Source organism: Calliopsis andreniformis, chromosome 9, assembly GCF_051401765.1.
Source record: "Calliopsis andreniformis isolate RMS-2024a chromosome 9, iyCalAndr_principal, whole genome shotgun sequence".
NCBI classification, from domain to species: domain Eukaryota; kingdom Metazoa; phylum Arthropoda; class Insecta; order Hymenoptera; family Andrenidae; genus Calliopsis; species Calliopsis andreniformis.
In genome coordinates this window covers 3,814,795-3,826,227 of record NC_135070.1, presented here as the reverse complement: position 1 = coordinate 3,826,227, position 11,433 = coordinate 3,814,795, and the positions used below count along the sequence as shown (strand labels likewise).

Below are 11,433 nucleotides of genomic sequence, written 5' to 3'. Positions count from 1 at the left end.
TTGGCAAATGTTAAGATGCGATCACTACTTTAAAAGAATTTGTATTAATGAAATACATACTTCACTGATGGTCAAACCTTATTGTGACAGGAAGTAGAAATTATTTTCTAAATGAAGGAAAATGAAGGTTACCTAGTTAAACATACGATTTAAGTAACAGTAAATTGTTATAGGAATTTATTTATTCCATTATATTAGAATAGAAAATATGGTAACAATTATTGAAAGTATTAATTTTGAAACAACAATACTTTGACATATTTTATAATATTGAAGAAAATGATTAAGTGGCTTCAAATCTTTGACTGCTAACATACATTTTGTTTATCAGAAATACTGAAAAGCCGCATTCTTTATTCGATTAATACTTTATACATGTATATAGCTAAACTATTACAGTAGCTATGTTCAATTAAAAATTACCTTTATCTAGATATGTAAAAAATATATCTAAAATTTTTAAGAAAATAACTTTACTTTAACTAATTTTAACATTGACAATAAGTACCAAGGGGTGGTAGTAAATATTTAGAAAAGATGCATGTTGAGTCAGTCAAGTCTACATACTTACATTATATTATAAGGAAATTCTCCTAACTCAAAAATTCTGATTTTAATGAAAGATTTGTGTGCAGGTGGAGTATAATGAGTTATACGTGGAACAATTTTTATTGATGGAAAACCGCTTTGAGGGGGTAAAATCAACGCCCAAAGTTGCAGCATTTTTTCATGTTTTGAATATAATTGTATCTGGAAATTTTTTTTTACAACAGGATGAGACAGCACCAAAAATTAAATATTTTCTGTACGAAAAGTTTTGCTGTATCTTGCACCATTACAAAGTTATAATTAAAAAAACGGAGAAGCTCTAAAACTTTATGCATTGACTTCACCTCTTTAAAGTGATATGTCATTAAAAAAAGACTGCGTCATATATAATCTACTATAATCACCATTATAATTTATTGTCTGCTCTACATGCACACAAGCTTTCATTAAAATCAAAACTTTTGGATTATGTGAACCTTCTTATAATATGTACAGTTCATGAGGACTTTTATGACCTATTGTACGTAACTTGCGAGATACGGTTTGACCACTCTTGAAATACATATTTTGTCAAAGGAAGCACGAAAGCACTTACCACTGGCGGTTCAATGATAGCGGATTCGTCGATAGTAAAAACATTAAATTCCCAGGACAAGGTGTCGATGGATACGTTCCAGAGCCTCGCAGAGGTTTGCAGCACCGCAGTAAGGAAGCCTGTAGGGAACGTGTACGCGGCCAACCAGAACAGCAACGGCGGATGAGTGGTTCGAGCCCATTCCCCGAAGTGTTCTATTCGGCTGACCAAATCCCTGGTCCAAGCTCCGAGCAGCTTCATAGACGGGTATGCGAACAGCCAAATGGAAGGCACGCGTCCCTCGTTGACACACGTGAAGATCTCCTCCAGGTCTGGGGACATCAATATTAAACCTTTGATGGCTAGCTGAAGGTTTTTCAAACTGCTACGAGTTTTCTGCAGTAGGATGTTGTAACGTTGTATCTCTTGAAGCAGCACCACGTCCAACGGTGACCTGTTCGGCCCGATCAGCTTCACTGTTAACTCGTAATCGATATTGGCGGGAATTTTGGACAGTATGTCCGTGGTCAATTGTGTCACCTTTGAAACAGAAAGATAAATCAGTTGTCGAGTTCGATGACAGTTGCTTGCGATCATACTTTCTCTTCTTTGCTAGAATCCTCCTCACTGCTGACCGTCTGAATTTGTAAACTCATCAATGTTTCGAACATGTTTCTGGTTTCCATGATCAGACAGGTGATATCCGCGTTTGGATGTTGACCGAACACTTCTGGCTTGTCGACGTTCGGTAACATAGAAATGAAATCGCGGTAGGATGCCAAGGAACCATCTCGCGGGATATAATAGGTTGGTAGGGATGACAAACGATAATTGGGCACGTTAAGGGCCTCCTCAGTGAAATATTGTTGGACGTATGTCATCAGTAAGCGGCGGTCCCAGTCATCGGTCACGTGACCCCCATAGCAAACACCTGCTATGAGATATTTTAAGGATTCCCAAGGCGTATCTGCATATGCGTCGAGATAAACTTGAAGTAGGTTTTCGGACACCTATCGAGAAAATTGAAATAATCGTACAACTTGTTGCATTGCCATTTGAACACCAACTTTTCCTTGTTTTCATTATTTCTGGTATTCGAAAACTAATTTATGTTGTCTAATACGTATACAGGGTATAACAAGTATATGTTTAATAGTTAAGGGATGGTAGAGTACCTCAATTGGATCACAAAATGTTCTGTAAAATAGTGTACGATCTGTTTTCATTTTGTAGGACTAGTACCTTAAAGTTAGTACAACGTTTTTACACAAAGAGTTGTTGCCCAAATCGGTGAGACAATCATATTGAAAGAGTCGGTTGATCTAGATTTTTCGATTGCTTCAGAATGTGTTTGCTTTAGAAAGCCCTTAATAATTATTAAGACACAATGTGCCTTGTGTTTAATACACTAGTTCTTCAATGGGATTTATACTATAAACGGTCCCTGCTTTCTAGGTTACTGGATGATCGTAAACAGCTGGCTGCCAATAGTCTTTTAGTCTACACATCATTTGCATGTGTTGCTTTCCATAAACATTTTCAATTTTTAAAAATTTATACAAATTTAAACCGTCAGAGATATAACAACATCTAATAAGACTTTTTTCTTCTATTGCTCCTATCCAATGTATTTGTAAAATTAAAAAATCTTCTTACTGTTAGTTCACTGTACATGCATGTAGATTTTAAAGCATTATTATTGTAAAACGAAGGAAGATCAAACATTATGTGATAAGACAATTTGTAATTAAATTAGGGTACTCTTGAGCTACTGAAACGTATATTTGTTACATTCTGTATATGCTTAGAAATGTGATTAAGACCTCCGAGTATAATAGAAAATTAGATTTTCGAATATCAGTTTTCATTTCCACTAGCTTTTCCGCCCAATCGCTCTAGTTCCCCCGAAAATTACCACAAAGTCAGAGTCGTTGAAGCTGTAGATAACGTTCCAGCCCAATTGCTGAAACTTCTTGCGCTCTAGGAGAATGGCATGGAAGAATACCAGGGCGAATAGAAGCTTCTTGTACTTGGCCTTCTCTTGGCACAGCTCGAATTGGTTCTCGGTTATCAAGCCGTAAAGACGCTTCATGTTTGCCTTCAGACCCTTCGGCGGTTCTGTGGTCATCTTTATCCCAGCCTGAAGGATCGATATAGGGAATTGGGGAGTCGGACTCGAGCTGAGCCACAATCTGCAATTAGTCGTACCCTTTAATTATGAACCTGGCTCAGCCGACATTGACGTTCGACTGTACCCCACGTCACCTGAATTGAGGGTGGATGGTTTTACTCGATCCAAGGGTCTCCACAATTTTGTCCAATTTCGGCATCCAGCTTAGCGATAAGTGGCAATTGGCGAGGAACACCCATGCTCCTTCTTTTGCGCCGACTTCTATCATTCTGCGAGAGTATAGAAGATGGGTCGTCGTATAATGACATCGAATCGCTCCCAAGGCAGTGGATTAACACTTTGACTGCCACGTTGGTCATATATGACCGGCCACGGTTTCTCCTGTGACGCCACGGTGGTCATTGGTGACCGAAGTACTTAATCGTAACAAAGACTTGTTTTAATTTGTCGTTATCAATCGTAACCAAGGCGTCACAATGGTCACCTGTGACCACCAATATAAATACTCTCATGGCGTCCTGAGCGAAACATGTAATTTCGGTGTGGCAGTCAAAGTGTTAAGAAGCAAATGCAACGGACCTGGTGGCGATGGGTGATTGCCCTTGACCCAGAGAAAGCGTCATGAAGTGACTAGTCATTTCCTGGCTGTCGACTAACTGCATCAAAGTATTTGTAGGATCCACGCCAGGCGAGAGAACAAATATGAGTGGGGTCTGAGCGACGGAATCGTCGAGGACCGCTTTCAGGTCGAGTACCGGCGGCTCCACGAACCTCGGACCGAGATTCAGCACGATGTAATTCGCGATGCAGAAGGAGATCCTATCAGGACGGCAGCTGCGTATCACCAACATTTTTTGGAATACAGTGCAGTTCGTGTCCCATTCGGCTACCAACGGTACGCTTTCTGGTTCCGTGTTGATGTACCTGATCGTCGTTGTGGAAGGACATTATGAGGAGAAAAGAATTTGGTATGATGAGATATTGATTTAATTGAGCTCTGAGGTGCTAAAGTATTAGAGTATTGCAATTTGATGTTTTGAACTATTAGGTCGAAAAATACTACGCATCTACCTTTGGTACCAAGACATTGATGTTTGGCGTTTTAGAATGCTGGGTAGAAGTGTGTTGAAATATTTGAGTATTAAAATAATGAGGTTTTGCTATTTTTGAATATTGAATATGGGAGTGTTACGGTATTTAAATATTGAGATATTGTCAAAATTTAACGTTTTGAAGTGTTAGCTACCGGGGCATTGGAGTATTTGCGTATTAAGATATTGAATATTGATTGTTTTTGAATGTTAATTGTGGGAATATAAAATGTTTGCTTATTATTGAAATACTGAGGTTTGGCATTTCAGAGTATAGAGTACAAGCGTATTGAAAAATTTGCATACTGAGTAATTTTAAATAGTAAAGTGTTGGAATATTTGAACAGTAAGGTGTGAGATATTAAGGCACTGGTTGTGAGATAGTTGATAATTAAGATTTTAGATATTCACATCTCCAAAAGTTAAGATACTGATGTACTCATTAATACATTGGAATGTTTAGTTCCTATAGTATTAAAGCATACCTCAATTACACAAATTCAATATCAAGTTATTGTGATATTAAATATGATGGTACTTGAGTACCGCAATTGAGGAAACAACAGATCTTCATAGTTGTCAAAAAATTGACTTCAGTTCTTCCGGAGTTTAACTCAAATCAAGTGGGAAGATCTACATATTGATATCTCAAGGTACTGCTACTATACCAGTTAAACCAATCCCGTGGAAACTGCTCGAAGGAGGAAATGATGCCATGAAATCCAGGTAACTTGTCCAATTCCGTGATATTATCCCAGGTCTCGTCTGGCAACCACGCTACCGGCTTGTCTGGTTGACTTTCTCTGTCCAAAACGATTCCACCGCGAAGGAGAAAAGCGTACTCCAGAGGCATGACCTTACCTTGGGCGTCTAATATCTTGATGCACATGTGGAAGGAGAAAAGTAGTTTGTGTTTCTCGAAAAGGCCTCGACAAGTGTTCCTGTGCCAAAAAACCATCTCGATAACTTGCCGAGTCTGGCTCGTATTTTGTCGTACTACTCGAACCAAACCTCCATACAGAGAAACCGTACTTGTATAAAGCGTAAGTGTGGTACTCGTTCAAGCTCTCGATTCTCTCGAAGAGTTTCAAACTTTTCGGACTTTTGTCGATCGACAACATAAACAAGGTGATGTACGCATCCAGGGAGAATTGGTACATTGGATCGATGAGACTCATGTCGTTCAGGACGAAAAAGAGGATCGAGGCGCGCTGAGCGCACGGTCTGTATTCTTCTCTTGCGAGATCTATCTCCTTCTCCGTCTTCTCAGACACCACTAACGACTCCTCGATCGAGATGGCGGTCGCTTTCGACGACTGCAACGCACTCAATAAATCGAGATCGTCTAGAAGACTATCACCGGCTACGTTGAGCAAACTGTGGGAAATATCATCGTTCTTTTAATTTTCTAGCGCGGTCTCTATCACTATTGTAGGCTTTATCGAAGAATCTATGTATTCTCGGTAACAGCGAAATCAGTCATCTTACTGGAGTATCTTGTCTTCCAGTTCTTTGAGAGTTCGTTTATTGGCGGAGATCGTGAGGACCAGATTGTCCTTCTGTTCCTCGAGTTGCAATTTCTCCTTTCTGACCACGATACCCAAGAGCTGAGATTCTAGTCCTGCGCACAGGATAATAAAGCTTCAGGTCTCTCATTCTTTTACTTCTTTGTTACCCAATCTTTTCCAGCATCTCTTTTCCCTCCATAGCATTCACCCCTCTCCCTTTGACTTCCAGTCTTTCCCAGTAAACGTACGATAAGATAATTAGGTACCTTGTTCCTTAATGGCGAAGTTGCATAATGTCGTTTTAGTGGAGATCTCTGGGGCGTAATGGGGGTTCGCCAGTTTCGTCGTTATGAACAGCCGGAACTTGTTGTTGTAGCTAATCATTTTCTCATTGAACTTGATCATTACCTGATTGCCTAAACGTTTGGGCAGATATACCATAAGAGTATGGATAACTCATTGTTATCATTTCTTAAATAAAAACACAGATACCTATTTTTACGAAAGCCCTCTCTAGAATTGGATTTAGCGTAGGATCAAGCACTTCACTAATGTTTTCCAACAAAACTGGATTTCCAAATTGGAGAGCTTGTTCCAGGACTCTCACGAAGTTCACTTGCCCAAAATCAATTACCTTCAACGACTGAAACCGCGATGGTTATGTAGAGAAAAGTCCTTCAATCTTACTGAACTATAATTACGTTCCTGTAATTGTTCTTTTTTCTCTTTCGACTAATCTCGAGTTTGAAACATCGACCAAGCTTTCCTATCGAATTCCACATTGTTCCCTTCAAATCCTATAATTTAGGATACCTACATTATTCGCCTCCATGTTTTTGATCCACTTCACCGCCTGACACTGAGGATCGATTACCAGCGGCCATCTAGTCCCTCTCGTCACGATGATACCGTTTTCGGTGCTGAAGTCGTCCGAGGGCAAACCTTGGATGTTCCAGTCTCTGATTATCGCTGGATCCACCAGAAATTCTTTCACGTCCAGATTCGGTGTCACAGGGATCTCTTTATCCACTACCTTCGAGAGTTCGCGTTGAAAAAGTCAGAAATTAGAAAAAAGAGGATCGAGAAGGAAGGAATATCCAAGCACCGAACGGACGTGAATGGTTTTGCTCGCTCTGACCAGGTAGTAGCGGACGTTATCTTCTCATTAATTGATACCCGATATCCCGTGAAGGAACGATATTCACGAATTACGATTATTAGTTGAACGAAACGATGGGATTGTTAGGCTCACCTCTTTCATCCAGATGCTTATCAGTTCCTCTCTGTAATTGGATACGAATGGACCCAAGTAGGACACAAAGGCGGTGGATATTAGGCAATCCCCTGGCAGCCAGTCGAAGAACGTGGCCAGAGATTCGACCGTGTTCTCCCATCGAATCCGTTCACCAGAGAGACCATCGACTAACAGGCCTGCTCGTTCCAGTTTCAGCTTCAATAGTTCCGCCTGAAAACATGCGGGAATTGCGAGTAGAATCGAGTCAGCATTGTCGAAATTTAGTTGGTCTTTGCGCCTGTTTTCGAAATAGGATAGTCTTATGTTAGTCGCGTCAGGTTCTACGTTAGCCGAGCTTGCGAAGGGACCTTCAACTTTTAACTGATATTGCTGATAGCTTGAAGAACCGAGATTTTAGGATATTTTGTGTGTTGAACGTTATGGGGTAATATATTCTAAATTGATTTCTGTTTCTTTTTTGTTAAGGATTAGTGCACGGTCACATGGGAAGATGTTTAGAAGGAAGTTGTTTAACCTATTTTTTAAACAAGAGTAGATATTTTCAAGTAAGTAAAGTAATTATATGAAAAGTTCATTTAAGATAACTTAAACCATGATGGTAAAAATAGTTATTAGGGTAATTAATATAAATAATAAATAGTTAATTTTTATTGTGAAAGGAGTAAACAATTTTGGAAGAACTAATTCTGACTCTAGAGTGTTAACTGCTTTTGTGTCTGATCAGATACACTGAGGTTTTTATTTAAGCCTTCTGTTTGTCAAGAAAGTCCATAAGGAATTTGACAAAAATATTCCCTTGGAGCATTCTTCATTAGGAAACTTATTTTCATATCAACATTACGATTACAATTACTTTTTCTTATAATGTTAGACTGGTACAAACTGGAATACAATTGTTGGAAATCTTTTACACCGATTGTTTTTTTAGATATCAGGTATAAAAAGATGGAATGTTGTTGCCATCACGCGTTTCCAGTGCTTGTATTTCCGTTTACATCGGCTTTGAAAAATACATGTTTTAATATCAGAAAAGAAAAGAAAAATCGTTTTAATATCAGAAGCATTCTTATTCAGTATATGAATTTTAACAATATAAAAAAAGGTGTAGGTAAGTTATTTTAATGTACTCTTGATTTTTTCTTTGCAACTAACACTGTTTTATTTAAAAACTCGGTTTTCAATGTTGTGTTCAACTATGTTACTGTTTTATACCTTAACTTTCACATATTAGCTTGTATCTCGTTATCTACATGTTTTTCACTACGTGCACTAATGGGACTTATGTAATGGCTTAATTTTATACCTTGATTATTTTTATAACTGCAAATCATAATTTAAAAAGTTGCATTAATGTTATTTCATCTAATTTTTAAGAAACTTTCAAAGATCGATATGAATTTTCTTAAAGGAGCAGGTTTACTACTCCTCCACTAGTAGGTCTCCATCTATGTCCACTACGTTTCAGACTTCCATCTCTCAGCATATTGTAAGCACACTAGCTCACTCATGTGGACGTAAATTAAACAAAATTCTCAGAAACGTGAAAAGTACCAGTAGTCGTGTTTCGAGTAAATATGTGACGCAAATAACACAAGTGGTGCTGCTGCATCCTGTCAAACCTCCCTACAAGAGAGAAGTCCGAAAATTCGCCCCAAATACATCTCGTGTAAATACCGGTACACGATTTCACTGAGGACGATATTCTCGCCTATAAACACTGTGCAAACGAAAGTTTTCGCAGTGGCTGGAACGGCGTTTTATGCAAATCCGACTTGTAGCTAACTAGCGCCGTGTCCTCCTCGCCTTTCGACCTAAAATCGCCCCGGCATACTTGCCAGTTTAATTAACTCCTCTTTCTCCTTCATCTTCGCGTCGTACATCTGCTGCAGCTTTTCCAACTTCTCTTGCAATTTTTGCAACTGCTGCTCCGCCTCCGCCAACGCCTCTTCCTTTTCGTGGAGGGACGTCAAGGCAGCATGCAGCTTTTCCCTCTTCGGCGCCACGATCCTGCAATTCAATAGCGTGTGAGGCGCCGCCTGAGTCGAAGGTTCCTCGCGATACCTCTTCAACCGAAACTAGGGAGGAATCCGTTTGATTTCGCAGATCACCGAATGCCACGTGATCGGTAGAATGTATTCAGCGAAATGCCCTAACAACAATGCTTCCTCCCTCTCCTATTCGAAGAAGAGACTCCTTGGAATATTTATCGCAGGTTACCTGTAAAGCTTCCCATATTTCTCCATCGCTATGACCCATATGCAAAGCGACTTGGCGGCGATCGACACCATACCCACTTTCTCTGGTTCGAACTCGGGATTGGATGTGTACCTGGAAATGGCTCTAAGCGTCCTGTCGGATATGTGGTCTTTATCGAAGTCCCGCAGCTGAAATCGAGCGTCGCGCGTACAGAGACACCACGATTCACCGAGGAATGAAGCTGGATAGTATTTCGTACCGTATTGAGAAAGTTCACGTCGGCGAGCTGACGCTTCGACTCCGCCCAGCTCGGCTCCGAGTTCTTCAGGATCATCACCGCCTCCATCACCATCTCGACTTTCGGCGGCGGCCGCGTGAACGATCTTATTTCGGAAATGTCCTTCTTGCTGAGCGCGTCCAAGGCCTGGGCAGAGTAATATACGGATGCTCGTTGAACGAATGAATTGGATTGTACGTATGTATGAGTCTGAAATGGAAGAGGTGCTCGCAGGTGTTCCTTGTGGAAGTAATAGTATCGTGTATCAGCCGAGACGCTTTGGAGGTATTACTTGAACTGTTGAAAAATGGCAGGGAATTCTTGGAGGAGTAATAAGGAGGAAGTTATTTTCTTTAGCAGCTCCTGAACTTACTGTTTCTATCAGTTTTGCTTTAAGAGACGTTTCGTAGCTGGTAAGAGAAGTTCCACTGACAGTGAGTTAAAGAAGAAGCAACTTGTTTTCTTCTTCGGAGTTTTTAAAAATTGAGACTAAAATGTGGTGACTGATATCATTGAATGTTGGAAATAATGAAAGTTGGTTGGAGCCAAGTTGTAATATCATATATTAAAAATATTTCAAAATTTAATAAAGCTGCCAAGAAACTCGTCAGTGTTCATAAATTTTAACAAAATTCCTACCACATTTTTCCCTCATTTTTACTTACAGAACTAGCTGCTCGAGTTTCGCCGCGAAGTTTTCCATATCTCCGAGCATAAAATAGAAACTGAAAGAAGTTGCACAGGATTTGCGAATTCCCATTTCACCTTCCATTTGGATTGGATACCACGAAGCAAAATAGTTCAACGTGCTTAATCATTAAAACCAAACGAACCGGAACAGTGTTATAATGGTAAGAATTAATATCAGGGGTGGTACCTTCATGGCCTCGTTTAAAGCTGGCTCGACAGTTTCGAGGTCGGCGCGGGCGAGTTCCTCGAGCTTCTTGCACTCCTTTTGTTCCTCGACGATTCGAACTGACTTCGCGACCACGGATTTCTGCGCATCGTCGGCGTCACGCCTTTGATTCACTGTAAAATTTCACACAGCTTCTCCTTATTACTTTGGAGAAACAAACTATGCAAAAGAAATAATCGTAGCAGTTGAAAATACTTATTTTAATAAAATTTCTTATTATCTTTCGAATGCAAATTAATTTTGGTCAAATCGTTGTGCATAACCTCATAGATTATATCTTTCTATATTCGAACCTCCCATATATGATCAAGTATGCGATAAAAAAATGGCCAAGAAAATATAGTTCTTTTTGAGCTATTCATTCCTTTTTGTAACATTTTGTTCTAACTTCAATAAAATAAATAAGAAATGTATACTTTCCTATGATAGAGGTGATAATAGTGACATAGATATTCTGCATATAAATTTTACACAAGCTAAAGCAGCAAACAGAAATGATGAAAATGTGTTTATTTACGTAGAAGCATTTGAAGTATTTGAAGAAGAGTTTTGATTGTTTGAAACTTGAAAAAATGGAATAGAATCATTTATGCTGAAAGATCTATATAGCAGGAATCAACAAGATATGAAATCCTTAAGAATAAAAAAAATTGTCAGTTTTGCTAATTTTTACCTATTTGAATAAATGAAATTTAATTTTAGAAAAGTTATTGTCCTATTCTCTGAACACTCTCTTTTCCGAACACTTTCGTATCCCTATTAATTCGAGTATGAGAGACTCTGTTGTACTACAATTGAAGCGTTTGGGGAAACAAGGACTTAAGCTTATAGTGAGTAAATCAGCTTCAAAGATAATGTATATAATGTATGTCTAACTTGCAATCAGGCTAAAATTGATTAAATTCATGCTATGTTATAATATAGTCAAAGACTATA

The 11,433-nt window shown here is 39.1% G+C and overlaps 1 protein-coding gene across 1 annotated transcript in view; it reads right to left on the bottom strand.

The window, feature by feature from the left end:
• The window catches only part of Kl-2 (dynein heavy chain 2, axonemal kl-2), a 74,438-nt gene that overhangs the window by 1,256 nt on the left and 61,749 nt on the right, over positions 1-11,433 (bottom strand). Inside the window, exons 47-62 of the mRNA XM_076384830.1 lie at positions 10,459-10,610; positions 9,564-9,728; positions 9,326-9,492; positions 8,944-9,115; positions 7,106-7,318; positions 6,671-6,886; positions 6,346-6,496; positions 6,120-6,269; positions 5,834-5,966; positions 5,378-5,722; positions 5,014-5,286; positions 3,834-4,178; positions 3,389-3,523; positions 3,039-3,315; positions 1,723-2,133; positions 1,145-1,663 (exon numbers count right to left, since the gene is read on the bottom strand). Of these exons, the coding sequence (XP_076240945.1) occupies positions 1,145-1,663; positions 1,723-2,133; positions 3,039-3,315; positions 3,389-3,523; positions 3,834-4,178; positions 5,014-5,286; positions 5,378-5,722; positions 5,834-5,966; positions 6,120-6,269; positions 6,346-6,496; positions 6,671-6,886; positions 7,106-7,318; positions 8,944-9,115; positions 9,326-9,492; positions 9,564-9,728; positions 10,459-10,610 (3,824 nt within the window). The remainder of the gene's footprint in view (positions 1-1,144; positions 1,664-1,722; positions 2,134-3,038; positions 3,316-3,388; positions 3,524-3,833; positions 4,179-5,013; positions 5,287-5,377; positions 5,723-5,833; positions 5,967-6,119; positions 6,270-6,345; positions 6,497-6,670; positions 6,887-7,105; positions 7,319-8,943; positions 9,116-9,325; positions 9,493-9,563; positions 9,729-10,458; positions 10,611-11,433) is intronic.